Source organism: Phyllobates terribilis, unplaced genomic scaffold (assembly GCF_046119375.1).
Source record: "Phyllobates terribilis strain yellow unplaced genomic scaffold, ASM4611937v1 Scaffold_1__5_contigs__length_1240528914, whole genome shotgun sequence".
Classification (NCBI taxonomy): domain Eukaryota; kingdom Metazoa; phylum Chordata; class Amphibia; order Anura; family Dendrobatidae; genus Phyllobates; species Phyllobates terribilis.
Genome location: NW_027362761.1, coordinates 315,965,940 through 315,983,679, shown reverse-complemented (window position 1 = coordinate 315,983,679; position 17,740 = coordinate 315,965,940). Strand labels below are relative to the sequence as shown.

General features: G+C 44.9%; 1 protein-coding gene across 1 annotated transcript in view; it reads right to left on the bottom strand.

The window, feature by feature from the left end:
* MAPK1 (mitogen-activated protein kinase 1) overlaps window positions 1–9,816 on the bottom strand; it is a 59,075-nt gene extending 49,259 nt beyond the window's left edge. Inside the window, exon 1 of the mRNA XM_073675151.1 lies at window positions 9,446–9,816. Coding sequence (XP_073531252.1) covers window positions 9,446–9,576 — 131 coding nt within the window. The 5' untranslated portion in view covers window positions 9,577–9,816. The remainder of the gene's footprint in view (window positions 1–9,445) is intronic.
* Window positions 9,817–17,740: the final 7,924 nt, after the last annotated feature.

The following is a 17,740-nucleotide window of genomic DNA, read 5'->3' as shown; positions in this document are numbered from 1 at the left end:
ATGCGTTTTTTCCTGCCAGGGACAAGCGTAAATGAAGTGTTCTTCACATGCATTTCTGCATGCGGGTTGTCAAGCGCTTTTAGCATCACTTGGAAAGTGCTTGACAACTTGGTCACACTATATAAATCCATGCAACCGGCATGGATTTATATAGTGTGACCAAGTAATAGTAAAAGAATGGTAAAAAATTAACAAACATACTCACCTTCCAATGGCCCCCGGTCTCCTCCGGTGTGTTGAGCGGCTCGCGATAGTCTAAAAGGACCTTCCATGACGTCATTTAGTCATGTGACAGGTCACGTGACCGACGTCAGAGGTCGCGTCACATAACTAAATGACGTCATGGAAGGTCCTTTTAGACCACCGCGAGCCACCGGGAAGCCAGGACGCATCACTATGGAGACCGGGGGCCATCAGAAGGTGAGTATATATTTTGATTTATTTTTTTTTTTTTACAGGTACTATGGTATCCGGGTCTGGATGAGAGTCTCCTCTTCTCCAGACCTGGGTACCATCCGCACATTGAATCGCTTAATATCTGCATGTGCACATGTAGTCATGCGGATATTAAGTGATTCAATGCAAGTCAATGGCGGTGAAAACGCCGTGATTACACAAAATAATTGGTAGTGCTGCAGATTTTTCCGCAATGATAATCCGCAGCGGAAATTTCCGCAGCATGCGGATTATTATTGGGGAACATGGCAGACCTTCTACCAAGCGTTTCTGCAGTGGAATTGCCGCTGCGGAAACGCTTAAACGCATAGTGGGCACACAGCCACACTGTTATTTCAGCGACCCCATTAAGATGAATAGTACAGTTGCAAATACGTCTGCAACGCCCGCATCGCTGAAAAAAAAACAATTGCAAGCTAGGAACAAACGCATCAAAGACATTTCTGACAAGGAGACTCACGTTTGTAAGCAGCCAAGTTGACAGACACAAAATTCATGACCGGGGGTGACCTACTCATGCATTCCCACCTATATCTATATAAAAGTATGCTACATGGCAAAACAAGACAAATAGAACTGAGCAAAAAGATTTGCAGAAGCCAGTTCAGACCAACATCTCCTGGGCGCCACAGTCGCTTCCAGCTGTAACAGAGGACTGGAGAGTAGGACTGGGTAGCAAAATCTTTTAGCTCACTGCTACATAGAGCATATGTTAGAGGGGGTTGTCTATCATTTGGACAACCCCTTCTTAGGGTACGTGACCACGATCAGTAATCGCTGCGAATTGGATGCTGCATGCAAACCGCAGAGGCCAAATGTTACAGCATAGTGGATGGGATTTGTAGAAATCCCATGTCCACTATGCGTCTGCAACACCAGGGGAAACAGACTGCAGCATGTCAATTTCTCTGGCGGGTCCGAATGCGGGCTTTCCCCATAGACCTAACCTCTATGAGTAAAGTCTGCATGTTGGAAAAAAGGTGGGAACGTAGTCTTAAATGGTAACTGTGCTTGTAAGTAACTATTCAGAATATGGTGTTCTGTGTGAGTATGAGACTAACACTATCTGGCCATTAAGTGACATTCCGCATTCTCACCAGTTTTCCCCTTTCTATCTGTAACGTGCAATCCACTGTTAGCTGGGGGAGGGAAGGGGGTGGGGGGGGGGAGACCAGCTGCAGTGATTTCTCCCACAGACAGAACAGAGAGGGGTTACTGCACTTCATTCACATTTTAACTCACACAGGACATTATATAGAGGAGCTGAGCTGTGAAAGGAGTTTGTATGTTCTCCCCGCGAATGCGCGAGTTTCCTCCGGGTTCTCCATTTTTCTCCCATACTCCAAAGACATACTGATATGGAATCTAGATTGTGAGCCCCAATGGGGAAAGTGATGTTTGTGAAGCGCTGTACAATTAATAGCGCTATTTAAGTGTGTAAAATAAACAAAATACAGTTCCATATAAAATGCAGTAAACACCCTCCTCTCCACTCCAGTAAAATAACGAACGCTTATACTCACCTCCTGAAACAACACCGTTCCTGTGAAGTCAGCGCCGGGACTCCCAGCGCTCATATTGGCTGAACTGCTCCATTCACATAATCAGCAAGCACTAATGGACTGCAGTGTTCACCCCACCCCTAAATGTCTTAAGGGAGTGTGAGAGAAGCTGCCCATTAGCAGCCACTGACTGGTAGCAGTGCTCACGTGACAATCGTGTCGTGCAAACGCAGGGAGTACTGGTAGACATCACATGAACGTTGTTAAGGCAGTAAGAGGGCTTAATTTAATTTTTTACTGGGGAGGAAGGAAGGAGGGCTATAGCATTTAAGAAGTGGACAGCAATATTAAAAATAAAGTCATTTATTGGAGGGAAAAAAAAAAAAACAACCTAGAAATAAATCTGGGAGGCAGCCATTATCCCTATATCCACAACAAAATGGTTACAACATTTGAAAATAACTTTAAAATTGAAAAGTATAACATGTGCATATTTGAGAACATGCAGCGGTACTACATTCTGCAGTAGATTTAACTTACTATATTAAAAGAGGTGAAGTTTGTGATAAAATCCTATTTACATTCAAAATAAAACATGAATTTACCACACAGTTTTGCAAAAGGTCCTGCTGCAGACTTTACTGCAACATATAAAGTCAGCCTAAGGTTATGTGCGCACAATCAGGATTTCTGCAGCGTTTCTGCACCTCTTGGCAGCAAAAACTGCAGCGTTTTTGATGCATTTTTCGACATGCATTGTATAGGAAAACGCAGGCGAAAACACACAAAGAATGGACATGCTGCTTCTTTTAACGCACATGAAATTCTGTAAAGGAAAAATCCTGATCATGTGTACAAATCTTGCAAAATCTCAGAAAATGCTGGGATAAGGTTTGCAACGCATTTTTGGGGCAATTTGTGTATATTTACTGGATAAAAAAACGCACCGTGTGAACATACCCTAAGGCCTCATTCAGACATCTGTTTTCATGTATGTGTTCTGCATTTTTCAAGGATAAAACATGGACCCATTATAGTCTAAGGAGCTCTTCACATGTCTTATTTTTAGATTGTCTCCACAGGGGAAGAAAAAAAAACAAAAAAAAAAACAGTGAGACATGTCCAAAAAAACCTGATGAACTGTCTGTTTTTACAAGTGATGAAAATCACAAATGTCTGAATGAGACAGCATCCAATAGTGGCACTCACTTGTGTAAGGGCTCATGCAGACGATCGTATTGGTCCAAGTGCAAATCGACAAATCAGATTGCACCAAATGTACACAGTCTGTCCAAGGAATAAATAACTTGCTGCATGTCAGAGTTTGATCCAATATTCAGATCACATTTGGTTATGCAAGTCAATGAGTGCGTGGAAAACATCGAACAGCCCTTGGATGACATCGGAGTGCAGTCCGATTTCCATAAACTCCCAGAATGGACAAAATGGAGAAATTTTGTTCACCATCTTCTCACACAGTTCTCTCTCAGCTGAGAGAATCGGAACGCACTATGCCGACACTGATCAGATTTTGAGCAAAGTGTCATTTGCATAATTGGCCAGATTTTCTCAGATGAGAGAATCTACGGCAGTCTGCATGAGCCCTAATACAAAGAACATTAATATATGGGGTCTCACAAGGATGGGAACTGGTCTCAGCCTCTCTTTTAATGGCACCTCTCTCTATACGACAATGTCACTTAGGCTGGGTGCCCACGTAGTGTTTTTCAAGCGTTTATGCTGCGGAATTTCCGCAGCGTAAACGCTTGTGAAACGCTAGGCAATCCGCACCCCATGGTCCCCAAGGGGATTCCGCATGTTCTATGCACATGCTGCGGATTTTTCCGCAGCGTTTATGCTGCGTACAAAAATCCGCAGCATGTCATTTAATTTTGCGGAAGCGCAGCGGAATAGCCGCCATTGACTTGCATTGGGACGCATAGAAACCGCGACTGTACATTTCACAAGCGGATTCTATATGCGTCTCTATGTGCGGATGGTACCCAGTTCTGGAGGAGAGAAGACTCTCATCCAGACCTGGGTACCATTGTACCTGTGAAAAAAGAATAAAATAAAAAATAAAGATTATATTCACCTTTCCGAAGGCTTCTCTGCATGCCGGCAGCGCTGAAGGACCTTTGGTGACGTCACAGTCATGTGACCGCAGGCCCTTCACCGCTCTGTCCTCGTGATATGCCGGCAGCCAGGAACAAGAAAGGAAGCAGCGCTGCAGCCACGCCGGGGCATCGGGGGTGAGTATAGCTTTATTTTATTTTTAAGGTTCACACTGTATAAATCCATGCTGTTTGCATGGATTTATACAGTGTGACCTAGTTGTCAAGCACTTTCCAAGTGATGCTATCGCCTGGAAAGCGCTTGTCAATCTGCATGCGGAAACGCATGTGAATCCGCATGTATTCTGCAGGAAAAACGCATGCACAATCTGCATGCGTTTTTTCTGCCAGGGAGATGCAGACATGCGGCAGAAATTTTCTGCTTCATTTCTGCATAATGGGCACATAGCCTAAAACTCATCAGAAATCAATGCCAAAACATGCATGCATCTTGTTCGCAAAACAGATTGAAGAATAACTAAGACGTTGTCTCTGTGAAAGACACTAGTGAAACTAGTGTGGACATGACCGTGCATTCCACAGATTTCAAATGTTTGGCAAACGTACTATTTTACACTGAGTTATGAAAACAGCGATCTGTACATACCAAATACACCCACAACCAAATCAGCACGCCTTCCTGGTAGTATAATATACCTACAGCACACAGTGCCATCAACCTTCCAGAGGGGACAAAACTTGTAATAACATTGCCCAGAAAGAAAGCTGCAACATTAAAGTGGTCTTCGTGGAATAAATATTGCTGCTTTAAATTCTAAGACCGGTTAAAAAAAAACAAACACTGATCCTTTCCAGTGCCCTGCAGCCTCCCTTCCAGTGCTTATCTGGTACCATTCCCAACACAGCATAAATATCACCAGCTATTCCTGGTGGGTGTGTCTAGGACTTGATAAGGAAGCAAGGAGCAGTGGAGAATGGCAAGTGCAGAAGAACAGGGAGGATGAGTATTCTTATTTCCTAGTCTGAGAACTATAAGCTCAGTATTGCACTTCATATGATTTTATGTTCAAACAATTTTGAGTTTTCTGACAAAATGTGAGTAAGCAGACCCTTGGCCAATGCTTCATATGATATTCATACAAAAGCAGTGGAGCACCCCTTTAGTACATATGATTTTTACTTTATTTTTTTTTTATGCCAAGCTAAGCTTCATTCTGAAAATATGTCATTCCAATTGATAGTACAGAATGTGGCAAATAAACTATGTTATATAGAAAGCAGGACATGAGGCAGAGTCTGGATCGCCCTGGAGTTCAGAGCAGGATTGTCATAGCTACCACTCAGTCTCAGTTTCTCCACTCTCTTCTGCCACCTGATACTATGTGTCCTCCTGTGACAGCATACTATTTGGCACTATCAAAATAGAAATATAGTAAGATTGTCAGAAAAGAAAAGCCACAAAAATCCGACAAAAGTAGTAGTTATGACAACCATACTACAGAATCCTTCAATGATGCTGCAATGAGTTTTGTAGTGATGTAAAATTGATTTGTTTTATATTTGCAAAAGGTTCTTTGAACGTTCCCCAAGACTTAAGGTTTACATGGGCAGTTCCACGATTCTTCGCGGATAAAAATTTCACATGGCTTCTTCCAGTCACATGCATTGAATCTGCATCAAATGCTAAAGGTGTGAATGGGGCTCACAGGGTTTAAAAATTGAACAAAGAGAAAGTGCTCATACTCCTCTGCATTTAAAAAGGACAAGTGCAATCCGGAAAAAAAAAAAAAACCTCACTGCAATTTTTACGCACCCATCTCATAGGAAACTCAACTTGTCATCAGCCAAGTACAGTAAAATCACAATATGAACCGTGAGAATAGATATAGATAGAATATCTATATCACGCATAGCTCAGTATCTCTTCTGGATGCCAGGCTGAGCGCATCATGCCACCGTTCAGCAAGGCATCTAGATGTAACAGAGTGGAACTCACTGCGGGACAAATGGATTATCGCAGACAGGTGAGGAATATGGCGTTTTACAATAATAGATGGGTAATAGAAGGGGGGGGGGATGCTTATTTCAAATAGAGGACTTTACTCTGTGTGTTAGTCAAATTTGACTATGGGGTTAGTAATGGTGGTGTCTTATAGACGCCTCTCCATTACTAACCCCTGGGCTTGATGTCAGTAGCCATAAAACAGCCATCAACCCCACTTGCCACTGTACCAGGGCAAGTGGGAAAAGCAGTGGCCAAGCACCAGAGTTGGCATATCTGATGGATGCGCCATTTCTGGGGCGGCTGAGGGCTGATGCTCTTCGTCTGGAAGGGGGCCCATATCCATGGCCCCTTCCTAGCCTATTAATATCAGCCTGCAGCTGTCTGCCTAGCCTTTGCTGGTCATTAAAAATAGGGGGGGGACCCCACATTTTTTTTGTGGGGTCCACCCTTATTAAATAATCAGTAAAGGCTAAGTAGACAGCTGTGAGCTGATAATAGCCTGGGCAGATTCATATTTATTACCCCCTTCCCACACTATAAACAGCCCCTAGCTTGTTAACAAAAATTATGGGGACACCATGCCTTTAATTAATTAAATACATGTACAGTAAGCTATACGCAAAGCACTGATTATATATCTCATTCACATATTTCTATCGATGTATTGAAGAATATTTACTTAGAAAACTATTTAAATGACAGAATTACTCTATGATATGATTGTCATACTGATGCTTTTTGATAAAAATTGCATTCCATTCGCGTGTCTTCAGGAACATCATCAGACAGATTTTATTTAAGCTGATGAGTGAGCCCTAAGCTCTGATCTGGTAGGCATAGGCTCCACACTTGGGAGGGTATGTTCATGTGGTAATTTATTTTTTTTTCCCCCTTCTTGCAAATTTGCTTAAAAAAAAAAAAACAAAGGCAGAAAAAGCGATAAAACGATTAAAAGAATGGTTCTATTAATTTGTATGGCAAAATGACCTGCTGTTCATCTGTTTGGCTCTTTGAACGTCTTTTAAACGCTTCAAGAACGCCAAGTGGATAGAAGACGCAAGGTTCATTTTTCCAGCGTTTTCAGCTAGGAAGACCATCAATATTTTACAACAGAAGTCAACTGGAAAACTAAAGACACCTAGGCGTCTTGCAGCATTTTATATACGGTTTGATGGCTTTTTAAAAAAGCAGTCCAGAAAACACCTGTAAAAAGACACCCACAAAAAAAAAAAAATAAAATTAAGCTCCCAGGAAATGCCCCCTCAAAGTACAGGTTACAAAACTTTAGAGGAAAAAAATAAGGCACTCTTGAAGTGTCTTCTGCTTGAAAAATGAACATTTCTTACCAAGGGAATAACAAATAGCGTAAACATACCCACAGGGCTTTTTCACAAGTGAGTTTGGATTTGTAATATCATACACTCCTTTCCATGGTATGTCGGTGTTTGTCGTTTTGGCTATATAGACACTATAGTGCAGCTAACTGAGCTGCTGTATAAAGTGACATCCAATAAGGGCAAAAAAAAAAAAAAAAAAAATCATCAGTTTTGTTTTACAATGAACTCTTTTAGGTGTCGTACTGTGGCAGCAATCACCAATAACAGCCTTCCATTATACATGGGGGAGTGTTCCCAACGTATGCATTTACCTTAAGGTAAAAAAACAATGTGCAAAGAGCCCAAGAAGAAACCATTTTTATTACAAGACATGCCTATCCTAGAAACACCATCTACTATAAATTGAAAGCCATAACTGTTTTCAACCAGAGATATAGCTGTGAATTAATATATCTTCAGTCTTTTTATGACACTTCTAAGCAGTTCGGAAATAGGCACACGTCCATTAATCTGGAGTGCACACACATTCTGAACTACTGGAAATTCAGATATGCTGCAGGTAGACATACTGGCACAAAATGAAGGCCAATTTTGCCAGAGGCGGACCTCCAGGTGCTGCTACCTGTGACCTTCCCTCACCTATGGCTCAAGTCTCTAACATTCAATGGCCCTACTGTGCCGATCTTTGTTTCGACACATGCGCCGTCAGCTGGACATCCACACCAGTTGGTTTCAGATCGCACAATTTCCTATCTATCAAAGATTCTGCTGATGACAAAAGCAGAATTGTTATATAATACTCCCCAATAAATTACCAGGATGACAATAGTCTGCTTTGGAAAGAGATACAAAGTGATAGGAGGCAATTTCACAATTATGTTCCATTAATTTTTGATCACATGGAAGACTAAATCTACACAACCCCACAACTCAAGAAGCCCTTTATACCATTATATTGGGTAAGGGCTCCTTCAAAAGGTCAGTTTGTCAGGTACGAGTTCTAGGTTTTTCACGGATAGGACTCGTCTATAGGGCTGTTAACACGTCCATTTATTTTTGAAGACCAAGTGGTTTGCACAAAATCATGGACTATGTTCAATTTTAATTTGTGTCACGGATTTGTCGGGGAAAAAAAAAAAATAAGATAGTATATATATATATGCCAAGTCCATGTGCTGTCCTTTTTCACAGATTGATAGGATTGAGAAACCTACATATTTTTTTTCCCCATGAGAAAAAAAAAAAAAAGATGCTAGATACTGACATTACCCAAATACTGATGGAAATCTAATAAACACCAATAAAAAAGCAAACAGGTTATTGTATAAGAGAAAAAAAGAAAATCAATGAAATCTGAATGAGCCCAAATTGTGATTTACTGAGATGTCATACAGCCCCCTCCATGGACACACTTCAGCCCCGATGATGCGGCCACATTCAGTCTGCCATCAGCCCTACATAGGTGACACGGCTCAATCTCCACCTCAAGCCGAAGACCAGATTGGTAGATCGGTCCTCACTGACAAGCTCCGGCCTCAGTCGTAGTTTTACAAAAAATGCTACAGAATCCACGGGTTGCACGCACCATCTGAATGAGCCCGTGCCCTCCTAGCCATCCACACTGTGTGCACTCATGGCAGGTTGGCAGGGGATACTCCCATTTGTTCCATTTTCCCTGTCCACCATCCCCCTATGGCGTGGCTGGTATTAAAGTCCAGAGCCCCCCCATAAGCTACACCCTGCCAATACAAATGTCACCATCACCCTGGCACTGTAGGAAGGGGTGATATGATGGGGATGGTGCAGTAGGCCAGCTGTGTACAGAGCCAGCTGTGTGCAGTGAGCAGCCATCATGCAGCACAGCCATACAGAGGGGGCTGCGGGCGGACCCTCCGAGCACAGAGCTGACATGTCAGTGCTGAGCGCAGGCATCAATCATCGGCAGTGACAGGCTCTGCACTGTCCCCGCAGCTCTGTGTACTCAGGGAGGGGTAGTGACATCTGGGAGAGGAGGGCGCAGGCCCGGGACAGGCGCCGCGGGGACAGACACACCCGACACCCCGTACTCACCACACCATGCCATAGGCGCCCTCCCCGATGTACGACAGGTTCGTGTATCGTGGGCCCACGTCAAAAGCCTGTCCCCGCACCATTTCTGGTCCCCCTCCGGGGTTTGACGAGGCCCCAGCCGCAGCCGCCATATTTGCTGTCAAGAGAGCGATTATCTCCCGGCGCTGTCCCTTGCAGGGCTGGCCTCGGTCCTTCCGCCGCTGCGGGTGCTGTTCTACTGGGTGCTGAGGGCGCGGTGATAGCCGGGACTGTGTCGCTCACTAGCTCGGTCGGTGCTTGTGTGAGGCGCTGCCTGGCTGACGCCTTCCCGCCCGCTGGGTGTGTGTGGGGAGGGGCATGTGGGCGGGGCCATAGAGGCGGGACCTCCCTCACGCTTTGCTGCAGTGGGCGGAGCCTTGTAATTTTTTTCCTCCTCAAGCTTTATTGATATACATTTGGAGGACATTTTCCACACTGCCAATGATAAGCGGAATTATGTCTGTAGGCCTAGTACATGCGGATGACATGCTAACCGCTGCAGGCGGACTTCCATAGTCACCTAGTGTGAACAGTTCTCTACTCTCACCACTACAACCCTTGTGTGACAGCCATGGAGTCCAGAGGCCTGGCTGAAGGTTTGGCCAGGGCACAGGATATACTGGGGGTCTAATAAGCGCATCACCATAGCAACCTGGACTATAGTACAAACATGAACTAGTGGGGACACCAGCCCCTCAGGTAATGCTCACTAACGCTTCACCCCTGTGTAATGTTTCATCTTTGCTCTTCAGGTGTTTGAAGACGCATGCCATATAAAGCCTTTTCAGCAGCACAAGTTATAGTTCTGGACGACGCCTTTCATTTTACCATTCAATGTACTGGAAAACGGAATAAAAAATCCAAAAGGAGTGAAAAAAACACTATTTTTTTAGAGTTTTGTTTTCACAGTGTTCACTGCGCAGTAAAAATGACCTGGTAACGTGATTCTCCAGGTCAGTACGATTATGTACGGCTCCCAACCGTCCCGGATCCAGCAGGTCAGTCCTAGATTTGCGTCTCTGTGCCACTGTCCTGGGCGATGAGCCAAGTGCCCCGTGACGCCATCATCAGTGTAGCACTGCGCAGCATGAGCACCGACCCGCCCAGCTCACTGTACAGCACTGCTTGACCCCCGAGGAGACAAAAGCAGATTATCACCGCTGGCTGTCTTCTCATACCGCCACACCTGTATGACTGAAAGCCAGCGGCTCCCATGAGAAATAAAGTTAATTTTCTCCCTGGCTGCACAATTTCAGGGCTGCAGCCAGGCACTTTCATAACACTATTAACCTGCATATTAACCCCATAACTGCAGGTTAATAGCATTATCCAACTAGACAGGTTCACTTTAAATAATAAAAAGCATACATATTAATATGAATCCAAGCAACCATAATAACCTGAAGGTATCCCAATTAAGACTCTCCTTTCTTCCCTTAGTCCAGGGCATAGTCTGAGGGCAGAGAGGAATGCTGAGGAGATGGCCTAAGGACAGAGAGAAACGCTGAGGAGACAGCCTAAGGACAGAGATTAATGCTGAACAGACAGCCTGAGGGCAGAGAGAAACACTGAGGAGACAGCCTAAGTGCAGAGAGGAGTGCTGAGGAGACAGCCTGAGGGCAGAGAGAAATGCTGAGGAGACAGCCTGAGGGCAGAGAGGAGCGCTGAGGAGACAGCCTGAGGGCAGAGAGGAGCGCTGAGGAGACAGCCTGAAGGCAGAGAGAAACGCTGAGGAGACAGCCTGAGGGCAGAGAGAAACGCTGAGGAGACAGCCTGAGGGCAGAGAGAAACGCTGAGGAGACAGCCTGAGGGCAGAGAGGAGCGCTGAGGAGACAGCCTGAGGGCAGAGAGAAACGCTGAGGATACAGCCTGAGGGCAGAGAGGAGTGCTGAACAGACAGCCTGAGGGCAAAGAGGAGCGCTGAGGAGGCAGCATGTGGGTAGAGAGAAGCACCAAGGAAACTGCCCGAGGGCAGAGAGGAACACTGGGGAGATAGCCCAAGGGCAGTGTCACGGGTGTGTCAGAGGTGACAGACAGTCACCCTGCAGTTGGTTGCAGGAGATCTGTACGTTTGGCATTACAGACATCTTCTGAGAGGCTGTCTCTAAGACCCAGCGGCTGCCTCCCTCTGGCTAATTAACACCCTGCCTGGGTGTATAAATACCTGCTGTGTTTCAGAGGGAGGTGCCAGGGATATTCATTACTACCTGTGAAAGCTTTAGCAAGAGCAGTACTTTGTCCTTTCTGGAGCTTGAGGACGTGTGCGCATTTGTCTGGCGTTCATCTAAAGCTAAGCAATTTTCCCCTGTTTGTCCACCCCTATTGTCTATAGTGTTTAGTGGAGATCAACTAGTGCTCGTCTCCTCCCTTCCCTAGCCTTAGTCATATGCGAGGGAAAGACAGGGTGAGGCACGCGTGCGGCGATTGCTGAAGAGCCAATACAGGGACGTTAGGGGAGACAGGGTGACGCCAGATCAACCTAGGAGGTCTCGACTCCCCCCCCCCCTTTCCCTAAAGTCTGGGCTCCCTTTCCCTCTTCCCTTTGTGTTGCACTGAATCTTTCCCACACCTTGTGTGACAGGCAGAGAGGAATGCTGAGGAGACAGCCCATGGACAGAGAGGAATGCTGAGGAGACGGCTCAAGGGCAGAGAGGAATGCTGAGGAGACAGCCTGAGAGCACAAAGGATCGCTGAGGAGACAGCCTGAGGGCAGAGAGGAGATCCAAAGAAACAGCATGAGTGCAGAGAGCAACACTGAGGAGACGGCCCGAGAGCAGAGAGGAATGCCGGAGAGACAGCTTGATGGCAGAGAAGAGTGGTGAGGAGATGTCCTGAGAGGAGAACTTAGGAAACGGCCTGAGGCAGAGAGGTGAACACTGAGGAGACAGCCTGAGGGAAGAGAGGAGTGCTGAGGAGACAGCCCAAAGACAAATAATAGTGCTGAGGAGACAGCCTGAGAGCAGAGCCAACCACTGAGGGGATGGCTTCAGGGCAGAAAGGAACAATGCGGAGACAGCCTGAGAGCAGATTGGAACACTGAGGAGACAGCACAAGAGCAGATAGGAATGCTGAGGAGTTAGCCTGAGAGCACATAGGAACACTGAGGAGACAGTACGAGAGCAGATAGAAATACTGAGGAGATACCCTATTTTTCTGACTAAGACGCACTTTTTTCCTCCAAAATGTTGAGGAAAATGGGGGGTGCGTCTTATAGTCCGAATGTTGGGGGGGTATATACGTATATATACTGTGTAGGGTGTGAGGGGAGCGGTTGCGGCGGAGAAGCGGGGCACAGGAGGCGGCAGCCGCCTGCTGCAGCCAAAATGTACCTGCTGCTAAAGAAAATGAATAGTCACTGCTCCCCACGCCCATAGGCGTGGGAAGCACTGAATATTCATGCTCCTTAATAGCGGCACACAGTGTATCCGCAGAGCGGCTCCTGCTACTGCCGAGCTATCGCTTGTGCCCGCTATTAAAGGGCATGAATATTCACCCCCTCTCCACGCCCATGGGAGAGGGGGGTCTTATAGTCCGAGAAATAGGGTAGCCTAAGGACAGTGAGGAGTGCAAAATACACAGCCTGAGGGCAGATAGGTGAACGCTGAGGCGACAGCCTGAGAGCAGATAGGAATGCTGAGGAGACAGTCTAAGAGCAGATAATATAGCTGAGGTGATAGCCTAAAGACAGTGAGGAGCGCAAAAGAAACAGCCTGAGGGCAGATAGGTGAACGTTGAGGAGACAGCCCAAAGATAGGAGTGCTGAGGAGATGGCCCAAGGTCAGAGACAAGCACTGAGGGGATGGCCTCTGGGCAGAGAGGACCGATGCAGAGACAGCCTGAAGGCAGAGAGGAACACTGAGGCGACAGCCTGAGAGCAGATAGGAATGCTGAGGAGCCAGCTTGAGAGCAGAGAGGAATGCTAAGAAGGCGGCCCAAGGGGAGAGAGAAGCACTGAGGAGACAGCTTGAGATCAGAGAGCAATACTGAGAAGATGGCCCAAGGACAAAGAAGAGCGCCAAAGAGACCGCCTGAGGGCAGAGAGAAACACTGAGGAGATGGCCTGATGGCAGAGAGGGGCACTGAGGAGACAGCCTGTGGGCAAAGAGGAACACTGAGGAGACAGCCTGAGGAAAGAGGAGCGCCAAGGAGACAACCCAAGGGCAGAGAAGAATGCTAAGAAGGCGATCCAAGGGCAGAGAGAAGCCTAGAGGAGACAACCCAAGGGCAGAGAAGAATGCTAAGATGGTGATCCAAGGGCAGAGAGAAGCCCAGAGGAGACGGCTTGAGGTCAGAGAGCAATAATGAGGAGACGGCCCGAGTGCAGAGTGGAGCGCCAAGGAGACGACCTGAGTGTGGACTGATAGGAACAAGAACTTAGGTTTGAAATGTGATGGACACCTGGACAGAAAATTGACGAAGCTCATTATAGTTAGTGGACATGGTCAGGCTCTACTGTGCGTTCGATGACAAATCCGTCCACAGCTGCTTATCAATGTTCTGCTTCTATACACGCCACATATTCTGTCCCTCTTTTTTTCTTTAAAAGTTGTGAAGAATGTGATTACGGCAATTCCAAGCTTGTACTTTTTTTAATTTTTGAATGGAAAAAGGGAGGCTGATTTAAACTTTTATGTTGTTATTTTATTACAATACTGTTTTACTTCATTATTTAGTATTTTTTTTAATGTGAAATCGGCCTAAGAGCGTATAAGAGGTCACAAGAGCATATAACACGGCCAGGAGCTAAGTGATAGAACATCGCATAGCACTTGGATCAGTGTTATTCTATGGGGCAACTCACATCTGCGATTATTTTCTCATGCCGATTTGGCATGAGAGAACGATTGCAGCAGGCTGCGATTGGCAGTGAGACTCCGCTCACACGCACCCATACAAGTCTATGGGTTCGTGTGAAACATCGGACTGCACTCAGATGTCATCCCAGTGCAGTCCGATATACGCAGAGTCAGGCAATGAAGGAGACGGAGAAATTACTTTCTCCGTCTCCTCCACACCTGTGCTGTGATTCTCCAGCTGTGCTGTGATTCTCTCAGAGCACAGAAAACTGATACTCGACTCACGGTCGCAGCAGAGCTGGAGCCGAGTGTCATTAGCATATCGCATCTGATGCGAGAGTTTGATTCCAGCTTAGGACACAGTCTGCACACAGCCTAGCAGACACCCATTTACCAGTGCTGGCTAAAAACGACCAAAAATGGTGATAAAATGCTAGATTGGTGGGGTATAGTCAGGAATGCAAGCTATCACTTATGACACTGTTAAAAACAGGCGAGCACGCGAGTCTTAAAGGTTCATTCAGACAAGCATATTATACAGACATGTGCTGTCCAAGTAAAAATCTGATAGCACACGGACAGCACATTCACCAATGTTATTCAATTGGGCTGTTCAGATGACAGCAGTTTATTTATACAGGCAGAGTGTCTGTGTGAGCACTATGCTCTTTCGTATTTCGGATGAGATTCACCTATTCAAGTCTATAGGTGCGAAAAAAAAAAATCTGATCCAGTACGGAACAGCTATGTAGCATCCGATGTTTACGGACACTACCCGGCATTAAGGAAATCGATAGAGAGCAAAATGATAAAAGTAGAAAAAATTGTTGGTACCCTTGCGCCAGATTTATCATAGTGGTTCATGCTGATTGACAACTCTGATGCACCGTTGCTGTCTATTTGAACTTTATATCATGTATTAGTTGGCTTACTTTGTGCCAGTGATTTGCTCTAAAATTTTGTTTTTTTTCTCTACACGTTGTTGCTTATTAGACCTAGTCTCATTTCATTAAGATCAGTTCTCTTTGTCAAACAAGGTACAGAAAGCTTCTAAAACACATGATAAACATGGGTTGACTTATTAAAGACAGATTGATGTGAATTACTCCAGAATTTGGCACATTTAACTTGAAAAATCTCCCACACTGATGCAATGTACTGTTCAAGTCTGCAGCCTTTGTGGTGTAACTGATCTAAACTGATGCACATGGCTTAAAGGGGTTGTTAACTACATGGACAACCCCTTTTTAGATGAAGTAATCCCCAATATATACAGTCAAGGCTGAAAGTGTTGACCACCTTGAAATTGTTCGAGAAAATGAAGTATTTATCCCAGAAATTTTTTTGCAATTACATATGTTTTGTTATACACATGTTTATTTCCTTTGTGTGTATTTGAGCAACACAAAAAAACAGATAAAAAAGGCAAATTGGACATAATTTCTCACAAAACCGCAAAAATGGGCCAGACAAAATTGTTGACACCTTTCCAAAAATGTGGGTAAACAACTTTGCTTCAAGAATGTGATGCTCTTTGAAATTCACCTGTGGCAAATAACAGGTGTGGGCAATATGAAAATCACACCTGAAACCAGATAAAAAGGGGAGAAGTTGACTCAATCTTTTCATTGTGTGTCTGTGTGTATCACACTAAGCATGGAGAACAAAAAGAGAAGAGAACTGTCTGAGGACTGGAGAACCAAAATTGTTGAGAAATATTAATCTCAAGGTTACAAGTCAATCTCCAGAGATCTTAATGTTCCTTTGTCCACAGTGCGCAACATAATCAAGAAGTTTACAACCCATGGCACTGTAGCTAATATCATTGGACGTGGACAGCAGAGAAAAATTCATAAAAGGTTGCAATGCAGGATAGTGGATAAGCAGCCCCAATTAAGTTCCAAAGAAATTTAAGCTGTCCTGCAGGCTCAGGGTGCATCAGTGTCAGTGCAAACTATTGTCAACATTTAAATGAAATTAAATGCCGTGGCAGGAGACCCAGTAGGACCCTACTGCTGACACAGAGACATAAAAAAGCTAGACTGCAGTTTGTCAAAATGTATGCGAGTAAGCCAAATCCTTATGGGAAATCATCTTGTGGACAGATGAGACCAAGATGGAGCTTTTTGGTAAAGCACACCATTCTGCTATTTACCGAAAATGGAATGAGGCCTGTGTGCAAGGCATCATGAAATCTGAAGATTACCAAAGGATTTTGGGTCACAATGTAGTGTCCAGTGTCAGAAAGCTGTGTTTGTGTCGTAGGTCAGGGGTTTTCAACCAGGACAATGACCCCAAACATACTTCAAGAAGCACCCAGAAATGGATGGAAACAAAGCGCTGGAGAGTTCTGTAGTGTCCAGATCTAAATCCATTTGAACACCTGGGGAGAGATCTGCTGTTGGGAGAAGGCGCCTTCAAATATGAGAGATCTGGAGCAGTTTGCAAAAGAAAAGTGGTCCAAAATTCCAGTTGAGAGGTGTAACAAGCTTGTTAATGGTTATAGGAAGCGATTGATTGCAGTTATTTATTCCAAAGGGTGTGCAACCAGATATTAAGTGGAGGATGCCAACAATTTTGTCCTGCTCATTTTTGGGGTTTTGTATGAAATTATGTCCAATTTGCCTTTTTTTCTCATTTTTTTTTCTGTATTGTCTCAATACACATAAAGGAAATAAATGTGTGTGTAACAAAACATGCGTAATTGCAATAATTTTCCCGGAGAAATACTTTATTTTTTGGAACAATTGCAAGGGTGCCAACACTTTCAACCATGATTGTATACATAAATCACCTCCCGCAACGGCGCTGTTCCAACAATGTCAGTACCGAGTCTGCCGGAGTTCACATTGAATTGTCATACCATGTGATCTCTGCAGCTAATCTGCTGCTGTTGGGCTATTGCGTTCTTCCCTCTGACGAATGTCAGACAAGTGAATGAAATGAGAGCACAGCAGCACAAAAGTGGCCACTGGTTGGCGGCAGGCCTCACGTGGCATAATAAACGATGCAAACTCAGACAGATTCGGCACGCAAATAACGAACAGCTCTTGTGCGAGAGGTGAGTGTATGTTTGTTTGTTTTTTAAATGGGTGACTACTTCATTTATAACAGAGTTGTCCAGTTAGTGAATAAATAGTTAAAAAGCCCTTTAATAGGGCTAATAAAAAATGTTGGCCTTTTCTGCACCTCTGTTTGCCTCATATGTGTGTGTGAAGCTTTTCTGACACCATGTCCTAGGAGCGATCTCAGTTTTGGAAGTTAATTTTGGCTTTGTAGCACTGCGGACCTGATGCAGCAATTTCTCCCCTTCGACTGCCGTGATATATCCAGGAATGAAATCGGCAGCACAAAGAGCCTACACAGAAGTTCTCCAGGTCAGTCACAGAGATTTTGACTTGTATTTCCTTAACCTCTCCTAGAATCCTTTATAGGCCACAGCCCCACTATCAGTATTTGGTCAGTATTCAGTCAGTATTTT